This window comes from Eleginops maclovinus, chromosome 1 (genome assembly GCF_036324505.1).
Source record: "Eleginops maclovinus isolate JMC-PN-2008 ecotype Puerto Natales chromosome 1, JC_Emac_rtc_rv5, whole genome shotgun sequence".
In the NCBI taxonomy this organism is placed as follows: Eukaryota; Metazoa; Chordata; class Actinopteri; order Perciformes; family Eleginopidae; genus Eleginops; species Eleginops maclovinus.
In genome coordinates this window covers 21,532,889-21,551,722 of record NC_086349.1, presented here as the reverse complement: position 1 = coordinate 21,551,722, position 18,834 = coordinate 21,532,889, and the positions used below count along the sequence as shown (strand labels likewise).

Here is an 18,834-nt window from a genome sequence, read left to right as displayed (position 1 = left end):
AGCTTCATATTTGTATTCTGTGCCTCTATTGTGTGGGAGAGAAACTTCCTCTGAGGAAACTTCAGGATTTCAGCCCTTGCAGACCATTTACATGCACACAAATCTAAATAACACACTAAATGAAAGGGAAAAACCCCAAAAAGCCACTTTGATTCTTAAATGAATCAGAAAAATGACTGGCCAATAACCAGAATGTGTTGGTTATTAAACAAAAGAAAAAATGAAGCAGCCAATCTGAGAGGTGAAACTATATCAAATGAAAATGTGCAGCCCTAACCTACCAGAATACTGAGATTCCTGAAACGTAAAAAGTGGAAAATTAGAGCATTACGCATGCTGAGTTAGTGCCAGAAATATGCACAGAATTGATGAGGTGTCACTTTCACTAAGAGTCACACAATTGCGCCGACAAGGAGCCTCTGTGATCCCTCCCTTCCTGCCTGTCTGCTACCAATGAGGCACACACATTCTGATTTGCATGGTCTGCATAAAAAAGAAACGTCCTTCAATTTGGGAAAGGTTGCCTTGCTCTATTCAACCCTGGAAACACTATTGGCATGCATACCAAAACACCACTGGAACTGACTCTTTTTTTTCAGCCCACCAAACATCCACAGCAGAATGTGAAGCCCAGTAACACAACAGCATGGTGCGATCCCTGAAATAAGCCTGTTCTGATTAGATTTGCTAATAATTGACAAGAAATGCTAACAACTGTAGCATTCCTCCCAAGCAGTTTCCCAGACTTACATTTTGAGATCAATTTCAAAGCCATGTTAATTAATTTAGACTGCTGGCAGCACAATGCAGGTCAGACAGGGCAAACAAGTTACAACATCAGCCAATTAGAAACACACAAGCGTTAGACATTTTTTTCATAACTAGGGCAGGGCTTGTGAGCAAAGATATGACAGATGGTGACTCGGATAAAAACTGCAAGTGATCAGAAACAGAGTATTTCTTGCTGTAGTAATCACCGTCGTATTTGTGTCTAGTTCCACAGATCCACATCTTCATCCCAGATGAATAATGAATTCCTTCATCTATTTTCTAAAATATATTGACTACACGAAGTCGGGGGAAAAAATGATTTAAGTGTATGTCATTGACAGATTGTCTTTTTGAATCTCCTGTTCCTTAGAAAACGAGCCGGTCTGGTGCCTTATCATCTGGTTGTTTCTCAGTCAATTAACTTTCATCACTGCAGATGACTATATTTTTACGGTCACAATGTCTTAATCAAAAGCATGGATGGTTGAGTTTTTCATATTTATTTTAAGATTTGTCATGGTGTGTGTTTGGGGCTAATTGCTACCAGTTATTCCTCAAAGAGAACAAGCAGTTTTTCATCCATCAAATGTGGAAACAAAAGAGATAAACTCATCAACCTGTCCCCCGGAAAAAAGAGCAGGTTGGTAAATGAGTCCGGAGGCAAACGGAGCAAAATGTCCCCGTTAGGGAAACACAGTATAACATGTTAAAGACTTTAATAGATGTCGGTCCATGCATTAAAGTAATGGAAGAGCAGATAGTAACTATGTGCATGAATCATAAAGATTGTTATGGGCTGTATTCCAATTTTTTGTGCATTTAGAAAATTACCAGAGGAAAGGGTGTGTGTCTGCACATGCATGTGGTAAATTAAGATTAAGGCAGCAGTAATTAATTTGGCAGTTTTCTAGAAGACTCCACATTCCTGATTAAGACATATTGGACAAGCCAAAAAGTGTTTTTAAAAAAAGGCTAAGACCTGAGAAAGAGTTCAAGACGTCCTTTAGGAAAACAAAACCGAGACAAAGGGCATCTCACAAGATCATAGTGTTTTCAGATTTGATTTTTCAGAGAGAAAATGTAAAGTGGTGTTTTATCTTCCCTAATGCGATGCAAATATGAAGTGCGAGACACCTTGAGCTTTCACAGCACCAATGTTAAACACTGTTTACGTTAACAGAGAGCCCGTCATGATGCCTGCTAAACACAGCAGCAGGAAACTTTGATGAATAAGATTCAACATGCAATTGACTTTAACCTTCGATTTCTGCAAAACAGGGTTTCCTTGTGGAATAATGAGCATGGGGAAATCCATAATAAACGTAAACTGCAAGAAGAGATAGACATTTCACAAATGTCTCTGAACCAACATGAAGATAGAGGGAGGAAGGTTATCCTTATATTTGTTTCCATCAGACAAAAGAATAAATGCAAATAAAAAGGGTCAGGCTCTCTATGAAAGCCTGTGAATCAACTATCTATCTAACTATGAACTACTCTTTTTCCCTTGTTTGTGAATTAAAAAACAGTGACATATTTTTAAACATTTCAATTCAGTATTTCCCGAGATAAATGTCCCGATTTTTTTTCTGAAATTGCCTTTTAAATATAATAAATCTAACAAAGATGAGAAGTATAGTTCTAAAAATAAAACAGTGTCTTGTATAGATCCACTCGTGTTGAATTAATTTGCTGTGATCTGAAGAGGGAAAATGAACTCAGTTTGAATTATATTTTCCCCATAATGGTATCCTGGTGTATTGGGACACTTAATGGAAAGAAGTAAGGATGTCTTGAGGAGAGTTTACATGGCTTATACATTTGAAAAAGGCCTGAAAGAACAACGTGTATTAAGGAGATGTGTCTGCAGAGGGATGGAGCAGACAGGCTGTGATGAGCAGCAGCGGCCTCACCTCATTAGTGTTCCACCGGTGTCTCTCCTTTGGCAGCGAGGTGCATTTTGGTAGACATTCAAGCAGCTTCTTGGGCAGGTATATTTTCAAATGTCCATGTTCATCTAGAACAGAAGCAAAGACAAAACAGAATATTTAGCACAGGCTTCATCTCTTATTCACTTGTTCATCTGCCTCTTTATCAGTCTATCAGTCTGTGCAGCAACACACGGACTGTAAAATTACAATCCCCCACTGAATGAGGAAATTCATTTAAGAGCAGACTATTGCATACATTTTATTTTGTACTGGACTAAATTATCTTACTGTGAAATGCAGTCCATCAGGGGAGCTCACCAGAAATGTTTCACTGTCAACTTGTAAAGGCTGTGTCTATTCATTATTTAGACACAATAAACACCCTTGAGTGATTTTAAAGTGTATGGGGATTTAGAACGGAAAACTGCGTGCTGCACGCCAGAATGTGGTATATTATTCAGGGAAATAATTACAATTACCAGGCCCAATGCTTACATCATAATAAATGTCGTTCAATATATCATTTACATTTCACAACCACTATAAAACCGTAAGGTTTGAGGACGCTCTCATGCATGGATGCATTCAAATGTTCCTCTCATTCCAATGCTTTATTCCTTCTCAAATATGCAGATGGCTTAAATATGAACAGATGATGTTAGTTTCAGAGGACAAAAACATGTTGAGTTTATAATGTAATGAAAAACCACTCTACATACTGTACATATACATTAAAGTATTGGGGTGTTCATTATTTTCTCAGAACATGAGATTTGTGGAAATCATTTCAGTTTCGAACATACAAGACAAGGATATTCTAGATCTTATCATTAATAAGTTTGGATGTAAAAAAACAAAACTATTCACGGAAATCTTTTAAAAGTGGGATGGAAATGCTACAGTGCAGGTCAAAAAAAGCAATATCGGCATCATCTAAAAGTCTTTCAGAGGAAAAAAGGTGTATGGTTCATTTCAAAAGGGTGAATGGACACATAATAGACTGTCATCGAGGACATCATTTACCATGTCTGTATTATATAAGCAAACATTGAGCTTTTCTTGTCTATAGTTTCCGCTAAAGTTAAGGACATCACTGTCTCTCGTTTTATTTGTTGTGAGCTATAAATCTTTTGCATTTACAAACTGAAAATCTTGGTTGCAGAGTTTTTTAAATGTTTGCAAATTAATCTATTATTCAGTTTTAATTTGTGTGGATTGAATGCAAACACATCCATTAAAAAGGTAACTCAAAATACCAAATTTTTTTGCAATGCAATTTCGCTTGAAAATGTATTTTATATTGAAAACAACATTCCTTCAAACTTATATAACTGTGGGTAAGAATACTAGGGGAGTAAAGGCAGAGAAAAGCCCGAATACGAGTGCTGACTCCGGACCCCTGGGGTGACTGATATCAGTAATAAAAAAGAAGCAAAAAAAGTTGAACCGAAGCAAAATACCACTTTGAAGTCAATACAAATAATCCAGTAGTGCATTGATAATGAGGATATGAAAAAGAGAGCATGTAGCCTGCTGTACATCACAAAAACCAAGTGCTCCAGCCCAGAAATTCCCATATGGAAAATTCCGTGGGAATGAACACCGCAGGTCCTCAGAGATGTAGCTGCCGTGGAGTGTAATGTGTAAGGGGGAACATCATCGCTCCCGAAGGAACGCAGCAGTAGATCTGTGGTATTTGCAATTTCCATCTGTACCTATAATTCTGCATGTACACCCTGTTTTATAAGAGCTGTGCAGGTATCTCTAATCATTCGCTCTGCCCAATTAAGAATCACATATACAGCATCTGCTCACAGGTACCAGCAGAGCGGTTTCACCGTCAGAACTGCAAAACACCGAACTGAATGATCAGAGCGGTACATGAGAAAAAGGAGGTTGTATTTATGTGTAGACGATGTATTATCATAAAGCAAATTTAAAATAAGCAAGACGCTGTAGTCTAGCTTTAAGCAGAGCCTCATTTTTGGTATCTTTCACTGAAAGGCTCAAGATGAGCAAAAAAAGGTCGTAAATATTGAAGCCCACTCACAAATAAAATCTCAGTGGATCCAAACTCAGATGCAGCATGGCTGACAACAAAGTCTTGGCCATCTCTCTTTCGACAAAATGTGCTCTGAAGTTCGCTCTTTGCAACCGGCAGACAGCAGAGGCAACCTATGCATATGGCAAAGCTGTCTGCACAGATTATTCTGAATTCAATGCTGCTCCCTGGCACACACCTCTATGACACAATTGAGACAGCTGAACTGGAACATGTATCAAGTATGTTGAGGATTTTCTCAGAGTTGGACATCTTCTGTAGGAGGATATGTCTAGACAATCTGCCAGCAGGCTAAAACACTTCGGATGAAAATATACAGCATAGAAGATTTGAGTTAATGCAATAAAATCCTCACTTGGTGATATATTAGAACTACACTGGTCATCGCACAACATGTTTTTGTGCAATCTCTCTTTGCCACAGATCCCTGAAGTATGCAAAACACACCTCTGCTCAGTATGCTGTGCACATGAAAAGGTGACACAACGGCAACATGCATTTTTCCTTTAAAATGCCAGTCTTGTATTTGTTAGCTAACAACCCCCCAGGAAACAGAGCCAGCTAGCCTGTGCAAACCCTGCAGGACTAACAAGGTGTTAACTGGCTTTCTCTTAATCCCTTAACCTTACATGGACGCCTCTGAAAATCAGGTTACTGCTGAAACTGGGGTTTGATTACTAATGTGCAAACAAACATGCTGAATGTGAAAAAGGCACATCTCGTTTATGAAGACAGCTTCGTAAGAGCCAAATCTATATTCAGACGGTATGTTCACAGCAGACACAATCTGTACAACGTTGTATGTAAACATGATTTTAAAAAGCTTTTATATTCAAAGTATGATTTACATTTTGAATAGTTTTACAAAAGGCATTTCTTTAGCTGTATTACTGTCTGGTTAACTAACACAGAAAGCTACAAAATTGCATTTATACGCAGAATTAAGTTTGGGAAAGTAGTTCCTATAATTATGCGGGGCAAACTAGAACCTATAAAAGCTACTCCCAGTTTTGGGCCTTAATTTGTTTAGCTTTTTGCAATTTGGTATCATTAACAGTATGCTGAATTAGCCATTAGCAACTCCTGTTTGTAATCGTGGATATACAAACTTGCCTACTACCACTGGATTCTGAAGCTAGTTCTTAAGCTACAGGCAGCGTTACGTTTTTGCAATATCTTCGGTAGTGTATGTATATTCGGTGGATACTGATATCCTCGAAAAGCTACACGTAATATTAATCATGTAAGCCTGTGTGTTCAGATTTAACGGAGGTGTTTTCACAACTAAAGTCGGAGTGAAGTTTCATTTTTACCGCTAACCTCAGTTATCATGGACGCTGACACCTTGTATCCTTCACGTTCTGTGTGCAACACCCATGGCCACCGCTTCAGGCGCTCACCGCGTTGAAAAGCAGTCCACATCGACGGAAATATAGAAAATAGTCCCCTCTGTTTTCACAACAGCAACGTGCACCTGTCCCTTCCACCTTACGCAGAATCACGTATCCCTCCGCCCCTCTCTCCTCAAAGTTAAGCCCCTATTTAACTAATATTTATGTATCGTAACTGGCTGACTTTCATTGTAAACTATGTCGCCTATCCGTATCCTATATATAAGACCTTGCTGCATGAAATTGATCCTTATCACACAGACAAGTCAACTATTTTTTGGGGCTCAACTGTGGAATTTCTTGACTGGCCAAATAGAGTCGCCTGACCTCAAGCCAATTCAACTGTGCTTCCCTTGCTGGAGACCACACTAAAGGGAAGAAATGTCCCCAAAAACAAAGAAATAAACATGACTGCAGCATAGCAAATGTCTATCAGGGATAGGGTGACATAAATTGACTGTGGTCAATCTACATTATTTGGACAATCCTAACATGAGTTTCTTCCAAAAGCTGTCTAGAATCTCTTTCATATTAGAGAAGTGAAAAGCAGAGACTGATTTCAAAATACAGGAATAAGAAAAAGAGCAGACAGATGTTCTAGTTTTATGTATTTGTCCTTAATTTATGCAGGCGGACTTTATGATTCATGATTTCCTAATTGAAGATTGTTTGTTTCCCACATGAAATGATTTGTCGTATCTGTGATGCAATACAAATATTTGTTTCTTCACAAAACGCTAAGTGATTACATAATGTTTCGGTGTCACTTTAAGTGTTTTATATCTGATGCTTATTGGAATAAAGCAGTGAATTGCGATTATTTAGTCCAGACACTGATGCAAATGATTCACAGCCGTGCATTTATTATAATAACAGGCTATTTAGTGATCTTAGCCGCAAAATAAATATTAAGGTTGGCTAATCTGCATTTTAACATTAAAGCCTACCTAGGTATCTTCATAATATCCAAATTAAAGCAACTTTTCTCTTCTGAGATGCTTTCCTGGTGTTTGCAGCATCACCAGTTAAATGGACAAAGCACTTAGTGTTGCATTTATTTGAGGTTTATTTTTGCTGTGACATATTCATTATTTATTCAAGACAGGCTGGTGTGGATGTTAATTTTGCTGCTAAATTAACACTAATCTATGCAGAGGAAAAAAGCAAAGATGGCAAACCAGGAAGCTGTCCAGTCTGTTGACTCATATAGCCAACACATGGTCCATATACAGTGGAGGCATTTTAACAGCCTATAGTGCATTAACATTAGATTATACACATTAGTTTGTAGCGCTGCGTTTAAGCTCTTATCTTTCAGACATGGATGCCAGTATTTCTCTGAAGAACGGGCAAACTACTGTCGTGTTTCTAACAGTGCACGATGCTGTTAAATAAACCATGTGTTTTAGATGTGCCACTTGTTTTTTTTTTTAGATGTTCCGAGTTGGCCTTCTCTAATCTGGGAGTCCTTGTTTAACTTAAGAGGGGCATGTTTTTACATAAGAACATTTCTTGCAAGGCTCTCAAATCACACAAAAGGTGAACTCAACATCTCAACTCTTTGTTGAGTGCTGAGGTTTCTTTTCTACAGCCTCACGCTCTCATAACTCGAAACGCTTTTGTTCTTTCAGCTGCTATTTATCTACACTAATAGTATTTCAGCTGCTGCATGTCTACTGTTCCCTCCACCGGGCATTTCCACAGATTTGAAGCAGGAATTGTGAGTCTTCCAACAAAGTATTGCTTACTAATTAAAGATATGTCCACTGTGGCACGAAAATCCACGTATAATGTGGTGTGTGCTATAGCGGAGGAAAACAACCCACAGGGGGAAAAGCTTGGATGCCAGATTTGGAATAGCTTTACAGAATATAGACGAGCTCTTACTAATCAAATTGCCTGATTTGATCGGTGATTAAACAACAAATTACCGACTGAAATCTGGCTTTGAAAATGTAAATGTATCCTTTTTTTTACCAGGAGCTGATCAAACCCTGAAATGAACTCCACTTCTTTGCATTTCCTGGACTCCCCCTGTTAGGTTTAATATTTATTTTGGAGTAGAAAAGAGCAAGCTTAATGACTGCTTGTACATTAGCCAAGAAAACTACTATTTGGTTGTAAAACTCTAAAGTGCAACACAGGCTGATACCAGGGCTTGTTATAGAGAGGATGTGCTGAGCTGGGCTGGCACACTGGAGCCAATTACATTCTAGATGTTGATGAGCGAACCCACATACAAAAGGCTAAACGGGGCGAGGATTTCTGTTCAAAACAGAGGCTATCGGTCTGCAGCTTTCATGTTGCCACATCTGTACATTTCTGTGCAGCCTGTGCCCATAATTCACATCACCCTCTGTCAAATGCGTATAAAGATACATGTTTCTGTCTGCTGATGTTTGGATTATCACTGATCCTGGCTCCTAAGCAAACACTTGGGCCAAATTTAAGGGTATCTGTCATGCTAGCTTGCTTCAGCCCCACCCTAGAGACGAGCGCGAGGGTCATGAGACTGGAAAGGCTGACAAAAACAAATCTTTAATCAATATCCGAGCCCTGAACGCAAAACCCTCTCTCTTCCGTCTCTGTCTCACAGCGCTCTGGGAGTGACAGTTTTTCTTTTTAATCTGTGCCCACATTGTGGAGAAATTGCAAGCTAATGTTTTGGCTATAGATCATTCAACAAATCGCTGCTGGCGGTGCATATCCAAAATAACCGTTTGAATGCAAACATTTTCCACAACAGCTCAGTGGCTAATATGGCTTAAGGATGTGAGGAGCAGTATCCGCTCCATCGTAGCTATACCTGAAACACGAGGGCGGTGGATCACAGAAGAACAAGCAGTCCTGTGGATAAACATTTGGCTCTCATCTCCATCCAGCAAAAAGAAGTGCTGTGAAACTGAATTAATCCTATGGCAATGTCTCTTATCATTAGGTTGGATGACAGCCATCCACTGGGCTGAACCCTTAGAGTTTAGCTCTAAAATTAGCCCAGTCAGCTAAATATGCTGAGTTCAGACATATTTCATCAACGGGGGAGAGAAACGTCAAGATACCATAACAAAAAAAAACATCTCTTATCTGCTGCCAAACACTGTAGCCAAGCAGTAAGTTATAAGAGTTAATGATACTGTGTGTGGATAGTAAAAATAGTGCAAATAAATAAAGAGCAAACTTTTTAACATATGGAGGGAGCCATGCATTGAAATCTGACCCATCACTTTAAAATCACGGAGAATTGTGTCTGTTTTTGCACATTTACCAATATAGTGACTATATTTTAGCTACAGAAACTCAATATTGAATTGTTTAAGGATAAAAAAGCTCTATTGTTTCACCTAGTGATGCACCCTTTTCTTTTTCACTCCCTGAAACTTATGTATGTTCCAGCTTATTCTAAGCCAAGAAGCAACAGATCTTTTGATGATGTCATTCCTGTATCATATTGACAAAATAGCACTCATGCAGTCACAGTGAGAGGGACAGAAACACATCACTTATTTCTTAAATCATTACACATCACTAACAGGGGATTTGAAAGGAACAGTTTCTGGGTGAAAAGCGTGGATGTGGTGAGAAACATTCAAGCAGTCCACATGTAGCGTGTGGGGTGTGACGTGCACTTAGTCTAATAATCTGATCCATAGGAGGCGAGATGTCAGACCAGTTCATGACATGAGTGACTTAAAGCTTAAACCAGAGGTGCAGTGACAGGTTAACATGGTGAAAGCGCTTACGAGGTGATGGCAGATGAATGAAAAAAGAAATCTAGACAAGAAAGGAAGGTCAAAGCGTGAAGCGGAGATGGAGTCAGGCGGACAAGGTGCAGTGGTCAACTGATGACATGCTGTCAATTAAAAGCGATCAATCAGGTTGTGAGGTGTGAAAGAAGAAGAAGGAGAGGTAAAAGGGGGGGTTTAACCTGCGGGAGGCTATTGCGATGGCATTTACAGTAATGGGATATTCTCCCCGCAGACGTCAGATTAGGACACTTTCCTGTGATTCAGCTTAGCCCTAAAAGTTTTGATTTATCATTTTGCCGCCATGACTTCCAGGCTCATTTCAAATATTAAAGGCAAGTCTAATCGTTAAAAGAAAATCTAATTAACTTAATTTAGTTTTGAACATATGGAAAACATAACTTCCCTCTTTGGTGCTGTGAAATAAATTCTATTTGACAAAGTAGTCGAAAAATCCCTAATTTCAAGAGGCTTAAAACTTAAAAAGACTGTAAAAAATAACTTGCACAGACCGTGAATTTCGACATCATTTATTGTATAATGTGAGACTGGAGGTGCTCGGCCACTAGTGAAGAGAGTAACGCAACTACGTGTGGGAGATTCTGAGCCGAGCTTCACTACTACAACCCAGGACAATTTAGGCAGTGTCAGATTTCCCTAGCAGTAATCAAATGATTGGCCCACAGTCCAGGGGCCAGGCTCCCCAGCGCCTGATGGCTCCTGATGGAGAGGGAAGTATGTAGACTTAAAATAGCCACGTGGTGATGTGGAACTGGAAACCAATTATCTTTATCATTTGCCCTATGGACTGTTCGATAACACTCTTACATACAGTGAATTCACAAACAAATCAAACTGAACTTCCCTATTGCGTTGCTATGATACAACTAAGCTACAACAAAGAGAGCATTACATGGCTTCTTGCATGTAGGATTGACATGCAACACACACGACAGCTGTTTGTAAAAGAAAACGAATGAGTTGTATCTCATCCCAGTGAAATAAAGCAAACTCGGACACCATTTCTTATGCATTTGTACACAATTTACTTCATAATTCATAATAACGTTCCCTCAATCCTGCTTGCAGTCTGGCTCAATTTGGTTATAATAGTCCAGTTTGTTCTAGTAAAATAAGGAAAGACTGTCAAAAAGTCAAAAAGCTAAAAAAATACAAAAAGCGTAGGCCTATTACTGGAAGTTCAGCAAACATGCACACACGGTTAACTGCCTGCAACAAACTGAAAATGACTCTTTATGTGTTTTCAGCCCTCTCCATGCTCACCCATCCATAAAAATCCCATCTCAAGGAGAGCAGAGGTGAGGTCTCTCTCTCTGTTTCTCTCACTCACTCCCCCTCTCTCTCCTGCTCTTGTTCTCTTCCACTTTCTCCCTCTTGCTTACACATGCCCACAAACAAAGCCCTTCTTTCTGTATCATAACAACTCCCACAATTACTCAGACGATTACTCAGATCAATGGTTTACCTGCCTGCTTGAGCTGCTGTATTCTGCTACAGTGTCCTACTGAGCCAGGGATAAAGAAAAACTCAGAGCTGAACGCATTAAACAGGGTGTCTGACATGGGTACCGGGTACTGTAATACTACGCAATAACAAGGGGGGAAATAGCAAGACCGGCAAAATGCATTGTCAGTCACAGCTGTCACACATGAGGAAAAGTCTATCAACAATGTTCCCGTTACAGTCTGCATCCCTGTTTCATAGATCTGCACAACCACCCCCAGCCTTTAAAATCTGTCTTTTGAAAAATAGCTAAAATATTCTGTGCAAAAGAGCTCTTCCTGCAACAAAAATGGAGTGAGGAGTCTAACAAGGGGTTGTGGCTGATTTCAGACTCTATTTAGGAATGACAATACATGAGCACACTTAATTACCCCTCTCTAGTCTAGATTTAGTCTCCCAGCAGCGTGGAGACTGGTGTATTTATTAACAATGATGGGGCTCCTTTTATGCTGAGAGGCAATCTGCTTTACAGAAGACAGTTTTCCAATGTGCAAAGACAAAAGGCTAAGTTTCTAGTTTCTAAAGAGGAATGAATGGAAATCAGCCTCAAATAAAACCAAGACTTTGGCCTATATTCCTGACTGATTTATTTGTGTTGTGGCAGAAAATCTCACTTGTACACAGACTTGTAAGTGCTCTGAAGCAATTCCCACAGAAGCTGGTTTTTATAAGTCGTAAAAACCTCAGCTGTGATGTTGTGTTGTCTTTGTTCCGTGCCCCTAGTCTACAGTTCTCATAGATCACATGTAATGAGAGGCAGACCAAACACTAATCCAAGCAAACAATTAAACGATACAGCAATGCATAAATATTTTTGTCAGGCACTATTTGATCTAGCTGAGATTTATTTAAGTCATACTCCTCGGTTGGGTAGGTTTTTTTCCCCCCTCTATCAAGTGCAGGTTTAAGAGAAGCAGGAAGAAAAAAAGAAGGCAAGTACACGGCCATAATTGATGGCTCAAAGTGTAAGCTTTCTCTCTGAGGGTCCGCTCAGGTCCTGATCCCCTGGCCTCAACCTGAAACAATCACTCTTAGTTAACGACAACACTTCAGCTATTGACAGCGTGATCCCGTAAAGCAGACACTTCAATCAACAGAGCAGCCGGAGGAGGTGTTGTGTTGGAGGGGAAGGTGGTGGTGGGGTGGGGGGGACATGGGGATGGATGAAATCAAGAAGTAAATAAATGAATCAATGAATGAATAATAGATTGGCCAGCTAGTGGCTCGTTGGAGCAGCGATGCAGTATTAATAACTGACTCTTACTGTTCGTCTCTGTGTCATCACTGATACTCTTAGGTGGACCATGGCCAGCATAACACACTGCTGATCTGTACATTCGATCCGGATTACGAACTTTCTTCAGTCCTTCAGGAGGCAAAGAGAAAAGTAGAGAAAAATCGAGGAAAAAGAAGCATTCTCCCAGCCTGTCATAACTGAGCAAACTCCCCATGCAGACAATATCAACAGAAGCTACACAGTATATTGAAATACATTTTAAACACACTGGGCTAAATCATTCTAATAATAACATTGATTGTAAATCACAGGGAATGTGTCTGTTGTCATTTAAAACAGTGAGTTTATCTATTGGCTGAACATTTTTTTGTACCGTTTAAAGAGTGCCACTGTTTTCGCTGACCTGGTTTGATACGGGTCATGAACGCTCCTTATTGTATCAGTACTAAACTAGAGGAATCAATACAATCAATCAGTGGATGCCGTGCAGAGCCGTCAGTAAAAGTCTATTACAGGCAGCATTACAAGTGATCGGTCTCAGAAACCACAGACCGGACCTGCGTCCCATCCAATCCTCACCTCGCTGATTCAATTAAACGTCTGGAGGAAAATAAAATGTAGCGCCTGATCAACACACAAACTGGGGAGAGAGAATCGTCCGACATCGGGATGAGGTTAAATTCATCCTTCTTCACAAAACAGCGCCAAAATATTTATACCATTGCTGCACAAGCACTTCTGTAACTTAATGGCTGACTGTGCTTACTTGATGTTTTGCTTCGGCTTCACCCTGAACTTTGAGTGAAAAGATAACATCATGAAACTTTTTAAACTGCAATAAAAATAAAAGAGAATTATTGCTTCCAGTTTAGCTGAGGCAACAGGCCTTATCCTCTTCCCTTTAAAAGCTAAGTTTTTCGAATGTTTCAGCTGTTCTAAAAGTGAATTTCCCTTGGATTCACATTGTTGATTTAACAAGCAAGTGTTATGTGTCAATAAACACATCATTGGTCTTGCATTTATGTGATTTTAAAATAATTTTGCACTGTTATGTTGTGTTTTCCACATAAAAACTATCCGTATCAAGATTCAACTTCAGAGGTTAAAAGCATCAATATTTAACTTTAACACACTGTTTACTTTTTATGATGAATCCCAACACCGCAAAAGTGGTAGCACTGGAGCTTGTGTTTACAAAAGTGCTTGTTCTGTTTCTCAGAATTGGCCTTTAAACAGCAATATTTTTATGACTACACTCTAGTAGATTCATAAAACCATTGGCTGTAGTTTCTTCCAGAGCGGTCTGAGTGTGAGATATCAAGTCTGTCTTCTCAGTGCCCTCCAGGCCTTGTACTTAAAGTAACGGACCCACAGTGCTTTTCAGGAGTGTGAAGAGCAAAAAAACACCCTCAAGGGGCCTGACAATCATTTAGGCTAGAGAGGAATACCCCAGGATGTAAACATTAGATTACTGAGTGAGGCCCTTGGGTTTAACACACAATGTAACCCCTCAGTTGTTATGGGCCATCATAAGACCTGCCTAACGTCTGAGAGAGTTCAGCCCTGCCTGCATACCACAAGGACAAAAGGTTACGGAAACACCGTTTAGCTCTCTCTGCGGCTACCCGACATCCAGGGACACGTCATGTAAAAACTGTCACAGTGATGCATTTTTAAACAGCATGTTCTACATTAATGAATTAAGCAAACGGGATGCAGGAGTAGAGACTCAGCATGACAGCTGTGTGTAAAAGCTTTAAGGGCCACGTTTGCATGAGGCGAAATCACATTTATGTCAAGCTATGAAGCACTCTCTCTTTCTATGCTCCTCCTCCTCCTTTTTCCACTGACCGGCCTCACAGGAACACTGAAAATAACTTAACCTGCTCAGCAATGGGACTTTCAAGCCAGGGTTTTTCAGTGAGAGCTGCCTGTGTTGGAGAGGCATCGAGATTAACAACTGGAGCCTATTTGTTAAGTTCAGCTCTGTAGATGAATACATTAGGACTATATGCCACAGTGAAGTCATTACTATCATAAAGCCAGATGTCTTTATTTTTTTGTCATAGCCACAGACAGATTCCTCATAGGTGTGTTTTTGTAGCTCAATAGCACCCCCTGGTGGGACTCTGATTGGTGGTTGGCACACTGACATCCAAACAACTCAAGAGTTCAGTCTTTTATCTCCCTCATATGGAAAGAGGCAATTTCTTTACTCCTATTTTAAACATTAAAGTGGTTCTACTTCAAAAAGACTTCACTGCTAAGGTTACTGACACCAAACTCTGACGGAGGTCTATTTACTTTTGAAGCCTGCAACAGTACTTATGAACAGCTCAGAAACAGCTGCACCTAAGGACTCTCTTTTTCCTCGCTCTCAAATTATGCAAACACTTTTTAAGTGAAGGATGAATCTTTCGCTCCACTTCAACTTAATTCGATAAAATGTACACACAAATACCCCAAGTTTAAGACATACTGTTTTAATGACTTATCATACTCAATTCTGCCAATCAAAAAACTAAAGTTAAACAGTTATAAGTATGATGTCACTGAGACCATAACAAGAAAAGAACATAAACATAAACAGGACATTTTGATTAAACATGCACAAAATGTTAACAGTCTTAAGCAATTTCAGTCAAATACAGTGAAATGCATTTTTAGGTTGATTTATATATTTTTTTTATCTAAGAATGCCAGCCCTTAACTCTTTCCAGTTCAGATGGTTAACATTCTCAGCAGTGAAAAGCTGGAAACTACTCCCTTTAGCATTGATGCAATACATCTTTTATATGTTCATATAAGCTTAATTACTCACCAAGACATTCCATTGGCCTCTCTGAATGAGAACAGATCGCTTATGCATATGTTTTGCTGTAAAATATCCCACTAAAGAGGAAATAATTAAGTCGAGTGAATTTAATTTTAAGTCAGTGAGCCGTATGAAATAGGCTGAGGGAGAAAGTCATAATTTGGTCCCTATGTGTAAAGTAGTGTAATGAGCAGGCTGCTGGAAACCCTACACTCTCCATCCTCCTGCTTCCTCTGGTGTGATGGCATTTCATTTCAAGTGCGATAGGGCATTGCGAGCGGAGCGGGCATTACAACGGTTTGAAGCCCGTGTCTCGAACCAAATATAGGCCAAGTAGTAGTCTATAATTGGCATTTGGACAAAAATAATACCCGCTTATGTAAAAAAATAAAAAAATACATCACTTCTGACTCGCAAACACTATTCGCTGAATACCAGCGCTTCAAGGGAGAACTGAACGACCGTCTCTACGGAGGAATAAAAAACAAAAACAATATAAAAGAGATGTTCAAATTATCATTATGATGCATTCAAAACATCCTGCACATAACGATTGAAGAAAAGAGCCGTGTTGACAGATAAACTAACAGAAGCAAGCCGCTTTTTTTAAAGCTGGGTAATAAGGGAAGAAGTTAGTCGATGCCAATGACATGTTGTCATTAACTTAGCATTGTTGTTAACAACTTGAATTTGCTCGCCTTTTGACAAGAATCGCGAGCAAAATAAACCCGTTACTTTTACCACGCGGACTGTTTGTCCCCGTGGCGTGCTTTAAATGTGGGCTACGATGGGAATAGTAGCTGGCTAGAATGCAAGCTAATATTAGCTGGCTAGGTGATGTCTCCACGTTTTAGCAGCCTTTTCGGAGGAAAACAGCGGAGACGTTTTCTACACAAAATTTCTCCACTTGTCCTCGCGCCTGTGACATCTTCCACACAGAGTTGCAACTGTTCTAAAATCACACAGCGGTCATACTAGTAAATTAATCCCATTATATTTCTCTTACCTTCCGGCTTGTTTTCGGCAGCCATTTCCCCTTCACGCGCAACATCCTCCTCCTCCTCACGACCGTGGGTACCACGCGCGTGCACGGCGAGGACAGCACGAGGAGGGACCGGAGCAGCAGCGGCGAGTCGGTCCGTCCGAGCAGAACTTACTATTGGCTGCGAGAGGAGACTGACAGAGAGGATACACAGCTCCCCTCACCTTCACACACCACCAGCCTGCTTCTGTTTTTTTTTTTACAGTGAATTTAAAACAGCTCATAGGCGCTGCATGACGCTCCTGTTAAAAGAAGGGGACGCAGTGGTGTAAAGTAACAAAGTAAATGTACTCAAGTACTAAAGTAAACATTTTAGGGACTTGTATTTTACTTAAGTATTTCAATTGTTTGCCACTTTGTCCTTGTACTCCACTACAATTCAGAGATCAATCTTGTACTTTAATACTTTTTTATACATGTAGTTACTTTGCCGATTTGGATTAATGAAGTGATTTGTAATCAACCCTTAAATATGACTTTAGTTACAGCTGGAGTAGATACACAGGCTACCTTGTAGTATACAAAGTAGTTCAAACATGCCCCACCTTTACCAGCTTTGATAATACTTTAACTCATCAATCATTCTAATCAAAAAATATGATATATATGATACTAAAATGGACCAATCTGCATAATGAGTACTTTTACTTTAGGTACTTTAAGTATAGTTTGATGCTAATACTTTTCTACTTTTACTTGAGTAACATTTGATTGCAGGACTTTTACCACAAGTAGTACTATTCACATACAAGATCTGAGTACTTCTTCCACCTCTGAGGGGACATGTTATTATATTAAAAAATAAAAGAACATGTGGCTCAGTAGGTGACGCTACATGTTTTGATTTAAACTAATTAGACTTTAAATACCAAATGTTTGTCTTTGAGCTGTCCTACTCACGTTCTTTTACACTGAATAAACAATTTTGCTCCTGAGTGACAGAAAACTTTTAGATTAGTGCGATGATATTAGGTTAATTAGACAACTAACTGTTTAATGGCCTTCATTAAGCTTGTTTTTAATGTAATGTTTCCTCAGAGCTGCTGTTCTCAACTGATAATTGAAGTCTTCATACCGCTGATAACAAGAAAAGTCTCTGCGGATACAAAATTGCACTTATTTAGATAATCATCCATAACAGCAAACACGTTTTAAGTTTGTCATGTTTTCAATTTGAATGTTAATTGTGATAGATTGAATCCAGTCAGTAGCCTCTGACATGTGTTTATTGGGTAGTCTTGGCATAATAAAAACTAATAAAACAACATTGCAAACTTATCAAATAGTAGTGATAGACACTGTCCATCAATCAAGTGTCCAGATGTCAGTCTACATTTGAAAGCCTGGGGACGAGTTTGTTCCCTATTAGCCATGTCAAACTGATTTCATGTAGCCGCACAAATGATGCTGAATGCTGCAGGCAATACTAGAAGATGTGGATCCAACCATAAGAAAAACAATATAACATAAACACTTTAGGTACTGGGGGGTCGATGTGATGCACAGATGTGAAGAACAACTGCTTACATTTACTTTAATTCTGCTCACTACGCCATTAAGTTTCCAACTTACATCAGTATGGCGCAGTAGCATATAGGCTTGACAATAGTATGGCTACGTTAAATGACCACAGGCAATCTAATTACACATCATTGTGCTTAATAGGCTGTGCTGTTGGCACTCGCGTCAACTACAGCACTTAAGGACAGCCTTCACCCTGCATTAACAGGCTGGTGGCCGTCAGTGCTGAAACGCAGTGTTTAGTTTGAGCTGGTGGTGCTGAAAGGACAGCTCCTCTGCTGCCTGCTGCTCATGCCCTTTTGTCTACACGTCAATGGCTTTGTTGTTGTTGCACAGAAAGTAATAATGAACTAATGAAAGACTAATGCAGTGTAGTCACCCCTAGCCCAAATTGTCCCAAGGTGGATAGGATGCAGATAACATTGTTTTAGAGTTAGAAATAACGTTATATGTATGTACCTATATTCATTATAGATGTTATTGCATTACACATTTATTAATATAATCAAAGGAGTGTTTTCCTTAATAAAAAATGACATGGCATTGTGACAGTGTCAGTTGCAGCATAAAACAACCCTATATAACACTTTTTAGGGAATTTACTATACACTCGTTGGCGGTTGTGAGAAAAAAACCAACCCTACTTTTTTGAATTTGCAACAGATCTTAAGCGTATATCCTGCAATTCCTCATAAAATCTTCAATAATGACGAATAAAATATCCTTTTAAACTTTAAAGTGCAAAGCACAAGTAGAAGAAATCATGAACAAGCATGTAAATACAAATGCTGTGTTGT

At 39.4% G+C, this 18,834-nt stretch overlaps 1 protein-coding gene across 1 annotated transcript in view; it reads right to left on the bottom strand.

The window, feature by feature from the left end:
- The window catches only part of camta1a (calmodulin binding transcription activator 1a), a 270,525-nt gene extending 254,020 nt beyond the window's left edge, over positions 1 to 16,505 (bottom strand). The window contains 3 exon segments of the mRNA XM_063886403.1: positions 2,685 to 2,788; positions 12,687 to 12,788; positions 16,481 to 16,505. Of these exon segments, the coding sequence (XP_063742473.1) occupies positions 2,685 to 2,788; positions 12,687 to 12,788; positions 16,481 to 16,505 (231 nt within the window).
- Between the last annotated feature and the right edge of the window lie 2,329 nt (positions 16,506 to 18,834).